This window comes from Danio rerio, chromosome 6, assembly GCF_049306965.1.
Source record: "Danio rerio strain Tuebingen ecotype United States chromosome 6, GRCz12tu, whole genome shotgun sequence".
NCBI lineage: Eukaryota > Metazoa > Chordata > Actinopteri > Cypriniformes > Danionidae > Danio > Danio rerio.
In genome coordinates, this window is record NC_133181.1 from 3,927,417 (window position 1) to 3,944,232 (window position 16,816).

The 16,816-nt window shown below is 37.1% G+C and overlaps 1 protein-coding gene across 25 annotated transcripts in view; it reads left to right on the top strand.

The window, feature by feature from the left end:
- ptprfa (protein tyrosine phosphatase receptor type Fa) overlaps positions 1 to 16,816 on the top strand; it is a 527,055-nt gene that overhangs the window by 469,651 nt on the left and 40,588 nt on the right. For 22 of the 25 annotated variants that reach the window (XM_073952512.1, XM_073952514.1, XM_073952519.1 and 19 more), the window contains 3 exon segments: positions 889 to 1,101; positions 5,832 to 5,989; positions 13,106 to 13,218. In XM_073952512.1, coding sequence (XP_073808613.1) covers positions 889 to 1,101; positions 5,832 to 5,989; positions 13,106 to 13,218 — 484 coding nt within the window. 25 annotated transcript variants of the gene reach the window in all.

Here is a 16,816-nt window from a genome sequence, read left to right on the forward strand (position 1 = left end):
CAAAATACAGGAATTGCAGATATGGAAAATTATAATAATAATAATAATAAAGTATTGAAAATCTGTGCATGCCCTTGAATATGTTTACCAGCTCCCATTCTATAAAAGCACAAAAGCCTTATATAGGAAATAACGAGAGTTGACAAATTAGAAAAACTACTTTTTTTATTTATTTATTATTAAAATAAAATTATAATCCACACTGGAAATGTGGGTGCCTGTGTGTTTTAAGGGAGCCTAATAAATAATGAACATAACAAAAACTGCCTGCTGACACACACAGTTAATGTTGATTAATAAAATAAAGATAAATAATAAAAGCAATGTGTCAGAGACCCTTAAAAAATGTTTAACTCAACAATGAAACATCAAACGTAGCTAACAGCTTTTACATTGTCAATTAAATGAACTTAAACAATAAAAAAATGCAACAAATATTTGTTTGGGCAGAACTAAATGTAAAAAAAAAGTTGCTTAAGTTGCACACTAGTTTGGTCATGTATAAATATCATTATATTAACCATGGCTCGCCAAAACGTGATTATCAATTATGTTTCCTTCAGTTTGTTCGATTTTAGGGAAGGAGGAGGGTGGGGGGATCAGTTGGTCGATTTGTCAGTCAGTCAGTCAACAGCAGCCCCTGTTGGATTTGAGAGAAATTATAGATTTGAAAAAGCGTACACAGCGGCCTCTGGTGGATTTACAAAAACTACCAAAGAAAATATAGCTCCTGGGATGTATTTTGCTCTCTCCAGAAATGTATGCAGGGGTACGTATCAATAATGAGCCTGGGTGGGTTTTTAGATCTGTTGAGGAGTCTTTTAGCAGAAAAAAAGTTTGTGAATATATTGGTCCTGCATACTGATGTGTTTCATGTGTTTTTATCAGCTGATGGGGAATAATAGAGACGCAGCTGTGAGGAGGAGGAGAAGACAAACTCAGGACTTTCTGCGGCCTTACATTGCTGCCAAGCTGGAGTCTCTTCCAGAAAGATTTGTGTTGGGAGATGAGAAAACCTACAGCAACTACTACAACAAACCTCTGCCGGGACAGCAGCAGTATCGCACATTTATACTGGCGGCACTGAAAGACAGAGACTCGGTGAGTCACAAACACACACCATCCACTGAAACAAGCCAAACTACTGTGTCTTTCATTTTAAGCTCCCGATCTTTCTGAATGAAATGCCTACTTTACAACATCCAATGAGCTCGCAGTAGAAAACCAACAAGCCACGCCCACTGTTTTCTCATTTAATATTCTGATTCCCTAGGAACTGCATCACAAAACACAAACGAAAGGTTGCAGCTTTCGGTTCATGTGGACTTTAAGGGTTAATCTGTCTTATTTTCCATTCTCTTTAATCTAAAGTAGAAAGAATGAGAGAAGTGTAGAAAGGGAAAAAAAGAGCGCAGGATGAGAGTGTCTAGTTGAAAGGACAGTCTGCGGTGGGCTGGTAAACAGACTAGTGAGTGTGAAATTGGATGAAAGAGGTCGACTGCAAAACTACTGCAGCACTTAAAGGAAAACAGATTAGAGGAGGAGATGAAGGCGAGGATGGAGGAAGAGAGAAAGAGACATCGTCACATGAAGGACTGCGGCTGAGAGAGAGAAGGAAAGATGCTGTCATTAATGCTGGAGAGAGCTGAGAGTTACAGATGGAGAGGTGAAGGAGAACTCGACACACACACACACACACATGAATATGCATCAGTGAAGAGTGACTGGAGTCAGTCAGAGATGCATTTTACTCTCGCTGTGGGATGTGTTTCCATCTCAGAAGTCCTAACTACATGCTATGTGGTGCTGCGACATAATAAAAGCTCTTTTTTTTGTGTTAAAATTGTTTTTGTCTTAACCAATTATTATAGCAATTGTTAACGTTTTTATTTTAGAAACAGTTTATATTTCGGCAACGTCGCGAATGAAGCAATAGCATAAACTACTATAATAATGATCACCTTAGCTGCTAATTATGTGCTTTATTATACACATAGCACACTTAAAATGAACTCCAGACCTTTTATCTGCTCATTGTGTGTGGGATAATAAGGGAATAACACACACCTGGCCATTGAACAGCTGAGAAGCCAATTGTCCTACCAATTTCCTACCGCGTTCACCTGATTTGGATGTAAATACCCTCAAATTTAAGCTGACACTCTGGCGCATCTTGTTCATTTCATTTAAAATCCATTGCGTTGGTGTGTAGACCCAAAAATAACTACATATATATATATATATATATATATATATATATATATATATATATATATATATATATATATATATATATATATATATATATATATATATAAACGGTAACACTTTACAATAAGGTTCATTAGTTAATGCATTTACTAACATGAACTAATCATGAACAACACATGTACAGCCTTTATTAATCATAATTGAACATTTACTAATGCATTATTAACATCCAAGTCCATGCTTGTTAACATTAGTTAATGCACCGTGAGTTAACATGAACTAACAATGAACTACTGTATTTTCATTGACTAATGTTAACTAACATGAACAAATACCATAGTAAATGTATTGTTCATTGTTTGTTCATGTTAGTAAATGCATTAATTAACATTAACTAATGAACCTTATTGTAAAGTGTGACCATATAAACTTATATTTACAATATCTTTTAAAAAATATATATTAATTAAAAATTAATATAATATCTCAAATTAATAGCCATATTAAAAAATTATATACTAAAACGAACACTAAAAGTAAATGAAACTGTTATTAAAACAATAATAGTTACTCGGTGATATTAAATACAGTTCAGCACTTTTTGTCATGTTATTTTATCCTATTTTATTATTAAAAAAATCATAATAATTTGGTAAAAATGCACCATTATTGTTATAGCCCTGCAGATCTCACTGTAGCTCTATATATACACAATATATCTAAAATATATATCGCCATATTCAAAAATGATATGCTAAAACTGTCATTAAAAATAAATAAAACTGTTATTAAAAATATTTACTCAGTGATATTAAATACAGATCAGCACTTTTTCTTGTCATCTTCATTTGAGAATCAAAATTACTTCAGTTATTTAATTTTTAAAAATATACATACAGAATATTTACACAATATATCTAATATATATCGGCATATTCGAATATTAAATGCTAAAACTAAGACTAAAAGTAAATAAATCTGTTAATAAAAATATTTACTCAGTGATATTAAATACTGTTACTGCATGTTTATTTGAAAAGCAAAATGAGTAAATGACTTGAGTTTTTTTTATATTAATTAATTTTATTATTTAATTTAATTTAATTTAATTTAATTAATTTTTATATTAATTAATTTTATATTAATTTTATATTAATTTTTTATATTTTTTATATATTTTTTATATTTAAATAATAAGAAATTAAAATTTATTTGGTAAAAATGTACCATATTTATTAAAGCTCTGCAGATCTCACTGTTGCCCCATAAATAAACAGTATATTTATTATAATAGCTGTCTATATATACACTATATGTCTAAAATATTCATTAATTTTCATTTCAGCTCAGTCCCTTTATTAATCTGGGGTCGCCACAGCAGAATGAACCACCTATCTGAAATATATATTGCCATATTCAAATATTACATATACTAAAACCAACAGTAAGTGAAGTTTTACAAACTAATTTTGAGAGGAGCACGTGATATAATTGATCGCAGCTGGTCTCTCACGCATAATCAGCAATAATTTAATCAGATTGAGCCAAGTCTACAATAAATAGACTGATTTCACTCTACTACCTTATCTTCATTTTGGAAGAATCCCCCCTTCCACCTCATCTCCTCCTTTTCCTCCTTTTACCAGGGAGACCTACCTAATCTCGATCCCCTTACATGCTAATTTACCAGGCGGGAGCCCTGGGCTCAATTATCTCCGAGCTCTGGATTCTCTCCCAGGACAACATACCAAACCTGCTTATAGCGTCAAGCAATATCTAAGTGTGAACTCTTGAAAAGTAAATAAAGCTATAATATTTGCCCAGTGATATTAAATACTGCTTTTTTAATATAAATACTGTTCATTTGATAAGCCAAATTACTTGAGACTTATATTATGCAAGTAAAAATAAATAAACGAGCCTAGAAAAATGGCATCACAAAATAAAAAACATATTTATTCTTAGCAGATTTTGTTTATCTTCTAAGCATGAACTCACTTCATTAGTATGCATTTTACATTGAATGCAGACGTAATATCTCCACACTGTCCTTCCCAAAGAAATGATGGAAATGAGTTCTTCTGTAAATGAGTTGTGTTTCGGTGGGAATGCTGAAGGTGTAGGGCTGATGGGATTGGGTTGATGATGCGTGTCCTCCGCTCTCTGCTATCCTCCAGTCTCCATCCCTCTTTCTCCCGCTGTGCTGTCTAAAAGGTGTTACTAAGACGATTAGTTTGTGGAAGGAGAACTGACTTCTGTGCTGCTTTGAAGATTCCAAGGCTTTTCCTCCTGCTCCACTTACAGAAACCCTTCAGTGTGTTTGTGATCCCTGAACGTCATTAAATGTCACATCCGGGGCCCAGTTTTGACATCTGTGCTTCCATCAAGAGCTTTAAACGTCCATGGAGCTTTTCCAATCCTCAAGAGGTTCTCTGTCATGGGAAAAACGATTCTAAAATTTCTAAAAAGGATGTCAACTCAAAGCAAGAAGATTGCTGGTTCGAGTCCTGGCTGGGCCAGTTGGCATTTCTGTGTGGAGTTTGCATGTTCTCCCCGTGTTGGCGTGGGTTTCCTCCGGGTGCTCCGGTTACCCCCTCAGTACAAACACATGCGCTATAGGGGAATTGAATAAGCTAAATTGTCCATAGTGTATGAGTGTGTGTATGCAAGAGTGTATGGGTGTTTCCCAGTGTTGCGTTGCGGCTGGAAGGGCATCCACTGTGTAAAACACATGCTGGAATAGTTGGCAGTTCATTCCACTGTGGCGACCGCTGATTATTAAAGGGACTAAGCCAAAAAGAAAATGAGTGAATGAATTACTTAATCTGTCTGTGTGTGTGTGTGTGTGTGTGTGTGTGTGTGTGTGTGTGTGTGTGTGTGTGTGTGTGTGTGTGTGTGTGTGAATGTGAGAGTGTATGGGTGTTTCCCAGTACTGGGTTGCGGCATAAAGGGCATCCGCTGCATAAAACATATGCCAGAATAATTGGTGGTTCATTCCGCTGTGACAACCTCTAATAAATAAGAGACTAAGCTGAAAAGAAAATGAATGAATGTATGCGTGTGTGTGTGTGTGTGTGTGTGTGAACATGAGTGTATAAGTGTTTTCCAGCACTGGGTTGCAGCTGGAAGAGCATACGCTGCATAAAACATATGCCAGAATAATTATTGGTTCATCCCGCTGTGGCAACCCCAGATAATGAAGAGACTAAGTCGAAAAGAAAATTAATAAATGAATGTATGTACGAGTGTGTGTGTGAACGTGTCTGGGTGTTTCCCAGACAGTACTGGGTTGCGGCTTGAAGGATAAAATATACAGTTTGTACAGTATAAAAATCATTACGTCAATAGGAAGTTCCAGTAAATGTAACTGTACAAGTGTGTGTGTGCGTGTGTGTGTGTTTGTGTTTGTGTGTGTGTGTGAAATAACTTTAATTTATTTATTGATTAAATCATCTATGGGTGTTTCCCAGTGCTGGGTTGTGGCTGGAAGGGCTTCCGCTTTGTAAAACATATGCTGGAATAATTGTCGGTTCATTCAGCTGTGGCAACCCCTGATAAACAAAGGACTAAGCTACAGGAAAATGAATGAGTTTTGATTTGTTCTGTGTTTCTCTGTGCAGACGTTCACAGTGAGTCCGTTCTCTGAGCCCATGATGGTGAAGCTCCACAGCGGGATGTCCCGTCACGTGGAGGACCCGGAGATGCTGTGGGTGATGGGACCAGTGTTAGCCGTGGTCCTCATCATCATCATCGTCATCGCCATCCTCCTCTTCAAGAGGTGCTTTTTCACACCGCACCACAATTACATTCATCACAGGGGACGTTCACATTCTCAAGTCAAAATGATTCGCCCTCCTGTCAATTTGTTTTTTTCAAATATTTCACAAATGATGATTAACAGAGCAAGGATTTTTTCACAGTATTTCCTATAATATTTTTTCTTCTGGAGAAAGTCTTATTTGTTTTATTTCGGCTAGAACAAAAGCACTTTTTAATTCTTTTAAAACCATTTTCTTGGTTTATAAGAATCATCAGAAAAAGAAAACACAATGTGCAGTCGGAAGTGTAGCATGCATTCATAAGGTTTGTTTTGGCAGCTGCACTACTTTGAATAAGTCTGATTTACTATAGATACATTAAACAGCAACTCCAATCCACGTGGATGCTATGAGGATAAACAAGAGACGAAAAAGAGACCAAGAGACCAAGACCTTGACTATAGTAAGGACGAATAAATAACAGCTCCTGAAAGACATCCTCATTAGGACATCCTTGTGTTTTATTTGCTAATGCATGCTGTTTTAAAAGATAAATATAATGTATAAAACTATACATTATTTGTATTACTTCAATAAATTTTTTTTTTTGTAATGGACAATGCACAGATATTGACGTTTCACATTGTGTTTACACTACATTATTTGAATCTAACAAGCTTGTTTACATTGCTCTACTTACATTAAATCCAAATCCCAAATATCACAAATGACAGCAGATTGTTTAGATTTAATGTTATGGATTAATGCACTTGACAGATTTCATTAACTCATTATATATATGTGTGTGTGTGTGTGTGTGTGTGTGTATATACATATATGTGTATATATATATGTATCTATGTATGTATGTATGTATATATATATATATATATATATATATATATATATATATATATATATATATATATATATATATATATATATATATATATATATATATATATATATATATATATATATATATATACATATATACATATATATATATATATATATATATATATATATATATATATATATATATATATATATATATACATATATACATATATATATATATATATATATATATATATATATATATATATATATATATATATATATATACATATATATATATATATATATATATATATATATATATATATATATATATATATATATATATATATATATATATATATATATATATGAATTTAGAGGTTTTGGCAAAAAAAGCACAAGTGGATTTAGCTGGGTTTGACACAAAAGAAAATCTCCCTTGTTAAATACCAAAGAATTGTCTAAAGCAGCGGTGTCCACACTCGGTCCTGGAGCGCTGGTGTCCTGGAGAGTTTAGTTCCAACCCTAATCAAACACACCTGAACAAGCTAATCAAGCTCTTACTAGGTATACTAGAAACTTCCAGGCAGGTGTGTTGGAGCAAGTTGGAGCTAAGATCAGCAGTACACCGGCCTTCCAGGACCGACTTTGGACACCCCTGGTATAAAGTGACATTTTTGAAAAAAAGGTGTTTCATTTACCAGCTAATAACCTTATCATTACATATAAAATGAAACTTCTAAACCTAATCAGAGGAGCTTTAATAGAACATGCTCATTTACAAGAAAAGAGGTCTGATGGATTTAGAGGGTTTTTCATCTGAACTTTTCAGTTGTAACGTCAGTAATGCAATTACAATAATTTTAGTAACTGTAATCAGATTACCCAAATTTAAAATGTAATTCGTTGCATTACTGCGTTCCTAAATAATGTCATTAAAATATAGTAACGTGTTGCTGGTGAATGCATTACACTCAACTCTGGAAATGAGTTATTAAAACTATTATGTTTAGAAGTATGTTGAAAAAATCATCTTTGAGTTAAACTGAAATTGAGGAAAAAATATATCAGAAGGCTAATAATTCAGGAGGGCTAATAATTCTGACTTCAACTGTAAGTGAGCATATTTTCTTTTTCACCGCATGTTGCAAGCACAGTGAGTTTACTGGACTTCCTCCTGTCAGGAATAAATAGCCTCTCTCTCTCTCTCTCTCTCTCTCTTTTTTAAGACTCTGCTGACTCACTGGAAGAAAGAAAAGAGTAGAAAATCGAAAACTCTCCTTTCAGTCTGACAGTCAGCAATTTAAGTGTTTTTGCTCGACACTTTGGGAAGACTTTAATGATTAAATAATAGCGGTGTATTTTTAAGCTACGCAGCAGGAGGGATATTTTAACAAAAATCGCAGATAACGAGTAACCCTCATCTCGAACCCGCTCGCTCCTATTGAATCAAATGCTCAGGGTTCGAGTGAAAGGAAAACTCATTGTGCAAATGTCAGCTGGAATCGCAGCTCATTAGTAGCAATGGCATTTCAACATTTCTGACAAACCTGCCCTACACACACTCCGTCTGTGCAGTTTTCCTCCTGTGACATTTTCTCTCTTTTCCCCCTCTGTTTCTCCGGCTCTTTCTGCGGGATGCAGCAAACAGGAGAGGTGGGTATCGAGCGTCTCTCTCTCTCTCTCTCTCATCCGATAACAAACGCTTGTTTGTGTTCAGTGTTTAATGGGAGGCAATCCGAAAGTTTAATTGAGCTCACATTAGTGCTGCTGCTGCTCTTTAACAGACACTAACATGCAGGGAATACCTTATATATTGACACATTCTCCTGGTGTGTGATTGTTTTTGTGTGTACTGGCTTGGTTGTTTACAAGGACAGTTTTTTTTGTGTTTTTTTGTGTGTGTGTGTGTGTGTAATGGGCGTGACCTAGTTGTACTCTATCATAGTGGTTTACAAGTCTTAAAGGAGGCCTATTATGCAAAAAAAGAAAGAAAAAAAAACACTTAAAAGGGGTTGTGTGGCAAAAGTGTGTGAATATAGCCAGCTGATAATGATAAAAATGTATTCATGTTATTTATTATAGTCACACTTAATTAAAACAGTCTGCAGAAACACTTTGATTGACATTCTCCATTTGTACGTGTCATCAGAGGGGGAAAGCCCCGCCCACTAGTGACCATCTCTCATTCATTAACATAGGATGATAGGAGCTTATGGCTCGTTTCCACTGACTGGTACAGTACGGTACGGTTCGGGTCGGTATGGGTCACTTTTATCAGGCTTGCGTTTCCACTAGCAAGGGTACCCTTTTGGTGGGCGTGGTGTATGACAAAGTTTCAGTCGACGTCATTTTCGCTCGAGAAAATGTCTACAATAAAGCTGCACAGGTCGTTCACATATCATATGAAAAGCACTTCTCACAAAACAGAGGCTTTACATACATAAATACCTGTGTATAAATGTTTATTAGTAACTTTTCTATGAACAGGAGTTGTTTATAACTGCAGATCAATGACGGTGCGAAATAGCCTACTGTAACGTCTGTAATTATATTAAATAAATAAATAAATGAACATATATGAACACATACAGACCCTTACAGTCCTCGATATGTTACCAACTACAGAAGAACTACACAAAGCAGACATTTCGTGATTAATTAGGTTCAAAACAACACAAAGTATAGCCTACAGTCAGTGAAAACCTCTCATCTGTGTCTTTAATCTTCAGCAGCACATGTCATGTAGCCTCTGTTAGAGAGTCATTCCATCATTCCCAGTTCATTTTAGTCCAAAAGGTGATAATAAAGATTAAAACAAGGCAGTTTGTTCACGTTTCCTAAAGAAATTACGTGCTCCTTGGCTTCGCCTTTTTTTTCCGCTCTCCACTCTCGCGTTTGTCCTTTTCTTTCTGAATGTGTCACTCTCGTTTGTCAGCTTCTTACAGGATCGGGTTTCCAAAAGCTTGTCAATAATCAAGTGCATGTTATTATCATCAGCTCAAGAAGTTTGTTATTTTAGATAGAGACGTGCGGCGAGCACAAGGAAGAAAGCGAAACCACTCGGGCAGCTGGCTCGTAAAAAAGAACGCGGCACAGGGTAAATCCCCTCTTCTCCATGGCTTTGTGGCTGTTTATTATGACGACGACAGGGTTTGTTTGCAGGATCGACCATGGCTGCATGTATATATAATTCAGCTGTAATTTCTCGCTGTGTATTTCAAACATGAAGGGTCCTTTGTTTACATTCTGGCTTGTTGCGTCTACGAATGACGTATCTCTGTAAACCAACAGCGTTCAGTTGCGCATGTAGCTCCACCTTTTGGGAACGGCCATAAAAGCGTACCAAACCGAACCGTACCGTACCGTACCACTCAGTGGAAACGGGCCATTAGTCTTGTTTTTAAATCTGCCACTATGCTGACACAGACATTTGTAGCTCCGCCCTCTTTTAAAAAGAGCACAATCTCATTTGAATTTAAAGCAAACAGGCATAATTAGGCTCAAAGCCTAAAAGGGTCAGTTTTAGAGTGTTATAAAACATTATCTGTGTGGTATTTTAAGTTGAAACTTCACTACAGACTCTAAGGACATCAGAGATGTATTTTACATCTTGTATACAGAGGCATAATAGGTCTCCTTTAAGAATTTGTAGACATTTAGACTAGAAGCAGGACTAAACTAATATTTTTTTTTCCTCTTTTCGTCATAAAAACTTCATGATATGGATTATTATGAGATAAATGCGACACTGTTTTATTGCTTTTCCATTTCCATTAATAATCAGAAGGTCTTAAGGAAACAAGTGTCCAAACTTTGAACTTCAGAAAGCACTTAAAGCAGCCTTTAGGATATGAGGTCTTAAAATACATCAGATTGTGTAAAGCAAAACAAATCACTGTGAGCCTAATCCAATAACAATAACCTTTACTGTTCAAATTTCTATGATCTGAAGCTTTTTTATAAGATACTTCAGCATATATCTTATGCAAAATACGAAATCATAATCCAACTTATTCATGTAATGGAATTTTGTCTCCCTTTGTACTTGTCATCAGGGGGGGGAAAGCCCCGCCCACTGGTGACCGTCTCTCACTCATTAGCATAGAATTTTAGTCTTGTTTTTAAATCTGTCACAACGCTGACACACATGCATTGGTAGCTCCGCCCTCTTTTGAAAAGAGCACTGTCTCATTTGAATTTAAAGCGACAGTCACCAAAACTCCACAATTAGGATCAAAGCCTAAAAGGGTCAGTTTCAGAGAGTTATAAAACATGATTTGTGGGGTATTTGGAGCTGAAACTTCACTGCGGACTCTAGGGAAATAAGAAACTTATTTTAAAGTTTTATAAAAAGTGGCATAATAAGTTTGCTTTTTACTGTATAAAATACATAATACCTATGGAGAGTCCCTGTAAACCACAAATACCAATGTGTCTGTGTATATGTGTGTGTTCAGGTGGGTGGGATTTTGCCGTTCGGGAATGGATCCTGGATTAACATCTATGTTGACCCTTGAACATCATTCCTGTTCAAAAATATCATCCAATTCCCTCCAACACACACATTCTGCATACTTCCTATATATACTTTTTTCATGTCAGACATTAGTTCTAATTCATCAAGTGCCCTGCAAAATGGACTCCACAGGATGATCAACCATGATTTCAGTTTGAAGGGAACATATATGTTACATTCTAATGGACTGTAGTGTGTGATATGTTGATGTATATTGTATTTATTTACAGAGGTATTTTACTGTATGTCACTCTTCACACTTCTTTAGTTAGACATTGTTGATAAAATCTGTGAACAAAGTAAAGTGAAATAAAGGTCTCTAGTGGTCCGGTACACTGAAGAAAAAAAAAAAAAACATTCAAAGATGATTCCTTGGATTTACTAAATGATTTTAGGTTAAGTGGTTGTAAAAAATTTATTTGGGCTGAATTTGAACAAACAAATTAAGTCGAACATTGCTAAATTTAATGCAGTTGTTTAAATTCAACCTGTATACATTTTTTGCAACAAATGTAGAAAATATTTTTTGTGTTAAGGACAATGAAGGAGTAGGCAATAGGGAAGAATGCTGACTGCGTAGGGAATGTGTCAATCAGAACACATGAATCTCTTCTAACGAGCTATCTAAATCACAACCCGGGCTCATTCTGGAAACGTAGCCCCGCGGACATTTCTGGAGACCGCGAAATACGTCCCGAGAGGTACGTATTTGTGCAGTTTTTGTTTTAGCGAATTTGCAAGCGCGCTGTTTTCACGTAAAAAGCTGCCGAAGGCCTTTGTCGAGAGACCGTCTGTCCGACTGACCGACTGGCTGAATGACTGAACAATTGACTGGGCGGCCGGCCAATTGGGTGACCTGGCCGACCTCCTCCTCCTTCTTCTTTAAACCCAAGCGACGATTTACGAAAGCCGTGCAGAAAAAGAAAAGCCCTCATCCGATTTTGACGTGTTAAAAACTCGCTCTCTTTATTTTTTGGATTCTGTTTTTTGTCTTACCTAATTTCTGGAACCGCTCTTCCCTGGACTCGAACCCGACTCGAATGCTGCCGGCTACTCCTCCTCCTCCTCCGAGCCTCCGCTCCGCCGACGTAACACAACGAGCTAACCGGACAAACTGGTTGTGACAGAAAGCCCTCCACACGGAGGAGGCGACCCGTCAGCCCAGCCGGCTAGCACGAAGACGATCGGTGTCACACCACCCCGCAGCGGTCACTTGAAAAAATTAAATGCGGCCATACGTACCTCCAGCCACGTCAATCGCGGTCTCCAGAAACGTCCGCAGGGCTACGTTTTCATAATGAGCTTGGGTTGCTAAATCAGCTGGGTCAAATAAGAGTGAGCAAAATATGCAGAAGGCTGTCCTAACTGTAAATCATTCCCAAAATCTGAGGGGATAAATAGATAACATGATGTACACTGTAAAAAGTGATTAGTTGACTTTTCTTAATTTACTTAATTACTTTAAAATTATTAAGTAAACAACTGCATATGTGCATAATTATAAAAGTTAGGCCAATTGGTTTGCTGACCTTTTTAAAGTGAAGTCAACTTGTTGCTTCTAAGGCTTACTGTCTTTTTTACAGTACAGTACAGTAACTAATCCTGTAGAAGCACATAACGCTAAACCTGTAAACTTAACATTAACTGCAATTGGCTGATTAGGATATTGATCCAGGATCAACATAGATGTTCACACAGGAACATGACTTACTTGGTGAAATGAGACTAACCGTGTGTATACGCTCATGCCTAATGTCCTTTCCTGTTTGCACAGGAAGCGCACGTCTCCCTCAGCTAAAGATGAGCACTCAGCTGGAGTTAAAGATCACCTGCTGGCTCATTCGTCAGATCCAGTGGAGATGAGGAGGCTCAACTACCAGACACAAGGTACAACAATAAGACCTGCAGACTTCTGTTGGATACTGAGCTTATGTGTTATGCCTTTTTTATACTAAGCAGTACGGTACAGTTTGGTACAGTACAGTATGATCTGGTTCAGGCAAAGACTAGCTGTCTTTATATGTATCTGTCATAACATTATTTATCAATATGTGGACATTTTTGGATTTTTGGAAGCTATCGCAGTTAAAAATCTATCTATATAGTATGTTAGAACGTTTAATACTGTTGACATCCCTTAAAATGGTCTACTACAATCAATGTTGAACAAATGGTTGCCAGAAATTCATTTTATAAAAGCAAAACAAAACAGTGACAGTGTTTCCTATTTTACGTTGTCATATTAATGTATATTTCCCAACTTTACAACTAAATTTCATTAAATGATACATTGTTATTATACCAAACCATATGAATCTAACCAAAATGCCAAAAAATAATAATAATAAAATAAAATAAGCATTTTCTGAAGTGAAATCAATCAAAATGTAAAGTTATTTTACTTATAAAATGTTAACTAAACTTATAATGGATAATTAAAAAGGAATAGATATATAGATCAGATGTATATCGATCAGATGGATGGATGGAGTACTAGAGGGATGAGTGGATGTATATATGGAGGGGTGGGTGGATGAATGGATGGATGGATGGAACACTAGATAGATGAATGGTCAGTTAGATGGATGAATGGTCAAATGGATGGAAATCTAGATAGATAGATAGATAGATAGATAGATAGATAGATAGATAGATAGATAGATAGATAGATAGATAGATAGACAGACAGACAGACAGACGGACGGACGGACGGACGGACGGACGGACGGACGGACGGATGGACGGACGGACGGACGGACGGATGGATGGACGGACGGATGGGCGGGTGGATGGATGGATGGATGGATGGATGGATGACTTGGTGGGTGGTTGGATGGCTTGGTGGGTGGATGGATGGATGGATGGCTTGGTGGGTGGTTGGATGGCTTGGTGGGTGGATGGATGGATGGATGGATGGATGGATGGATTACTAAATGAATGGATAACTAGGATGGATGGATGGATGGATGGATGGATGGACAGGCAGGCGGATGGATGGCTTGGTGGGTGTGTGGATGGATGGATGGATGGATGGATGGATTAAATGGATGGATAACTAGATGGATAGATAACTAGATGGATGGATGGATGGATGGATGGATGGATGGATGGATGGATGGATGAATGGACGGCCGGGTGGTTGGGTGGTTGGGTGTATGGATGGATGGATGGATGGATGGATGGATGGATGGATGGATGGATGTAGGCAGGCGGGCGGATGGATGGCTTGGTGGGTGGGTGTATGGATGATGGATGGATGGATGGATGGATGGATGGATGGATGGATGGATGGCTGGCTGGATGGATGGTTGGATGGATGGATGGATGGATGGATGGATGGATGGATGGATGGATGGATGGATGGATGGACGGACGGGCAAGCAGATGGATGGGTGGGTGGGTGGATGGATGGATGGATGGATGGATGGATGGATGGATGGATTACTAAATGGATGGATAACTAGATGGATAGATAACTATATGGATGGATGGATGGATGGATGGATGGCGATGGATGGATGGCTTCGTGGGTGGTAGGGTGGGTAGATAGATAGATAGATAGATAGATAGATAGATAGATAGATAGATAGATAGATAGATAGATAGATAGATAGATAGATAGATAGATAGATAGATAGATAGATAGATAGATAGATAGACAGACCCTTTGTGGTTTTGTATATAATAATTGTATTTTTATTTATTATTAAATAATGATTTTATTAGCCGTACATTTAGCAGTTAATTACTGTAAAAAGATTCGCTATTAGCTAAACATTTGCCTATTTTTCTAACTTACAACTTTATTATTTGTTTCTTTTGCCAAATGTGCAAATCACAAACATGTTTTCATATTGTAGCGGTTTTATGTTTGCCTATAGTTCAAAACTGTTCCATTAGGCACAAGCAAACACAGCTCTGACAAAACCTGTGATGAAATAGTCCGAGATTGTTTCTTTTCTGAGCTGTAATGGACATTTCTCTCCAGCCGTCTGATACACATTCTCAGCTGCTTTGAAGATGCGTGTGATTCTGGCTCAGGACGCGGTTTGAAAGCATCATCAGGATACTGCACATCACCTTTTGTAACACAAATATCTGTGATGCTTGAAAATGCTCGCTAGAACTTGGGAACTCTTTACAAAATGCATGAGATCGAGGTTGTTTGGATGTAGACCTCAGAAAGAGAGAGACTGGATTTATGGATCTGAGGTTCAGCTGGAGTTTCAGTGTGAAGACAAAGCATTATTCACAGAGCCGCACTGTCAGGTGAAGGACACACACACACACACACACACACTCACATCAAATCATACACTTCAGACTGAGCTTTAGAATTAAACCAGATGATTCACAGAAGAAAATCTTTCTCATCCATATTTTTCTTCTTCTCCCTCTGTCTTTTTCTGTTTCACTCTCTCTCTTTCTCTGTCTGTCTCAGGGGAAATTTGCGAATTCTCAAACGTTTTGCTGACTTCAATAAGAATCTGCTTTTGCTTCACTGGCAAAGTGACTCATGTTCTTATGTCAGATTGTGGGGTTGCGAGCACACACTCGGCTGATGCGCCATCTTTCTCATGGCCAAATATTCCTGTCAAATTCTCTGCCATGAAAACCGATTTTCCTTGCTTGCGAATCTTCAGATAAGGAAACCGAGGTCTAGTGCTGTTGTTTATTTACTTCTGAAAGTTCTGACTCTTTGTTTCACAGTTTGGATATGGAAAATGGCTTACATCACAGCTACAGTACCGTGTGTGTGTGTGCTGTAGGTGTGTGTTTGATGTTTGAGGGAAAGCGTTCGAAAAGACATCCTTGACTTGAACTCAATTCCTACTTTGGATTTTTAACAGTAAATAAGATGATACACAAGGCAACACAATGGCTCAAAGATTAGCACTTTCGCCTCATATCAAGAAGGTCACTGGTTTGAGTCCCGGCTGGGTCAGTTGAAGTTTGCATATTCTCCCCATGGTGGCGTGGGTATCCTCTGGGTGCACCGGTTTCCCCAGAGTCCAAACAAATGCGCTATAGGTGAATTGAATAAACAGAATTGGCCGTAGTGTATGTGTGTGAATAAGTGTGTATGGGTGTTTCCCAGTGCTGGGTTGCAGCTGGAAGGGAATCCGCTGTTTAAAACATATGCTGGATAAGTTGGTGCTTTATTACACTGTGGCGAGCCCTGATTAATAACGGGACTAAGCTGGAGGAAAATTAATGAATGAATGTGTTACAAAAGATGCCATTTAAAAATCCTGTTATGTTGACATGCTAAAGTCTACAAAGACCTGGATTTCTGAATCGAGAGCTTTACTTTTATTTTGCAAAGTTGCAATAAACTGTTCAAAAGTGGAGTCGAGACTTTTGGAATGTTATTAAAGTGTTTTTTTTAAATAAATGCTGTTTTTTTAAATGTTTAATTCATAAAAATGTTGAAAAAATTACAATCTTATAAATGCACTGAATGTTTGGCTATCGAAAGATATTT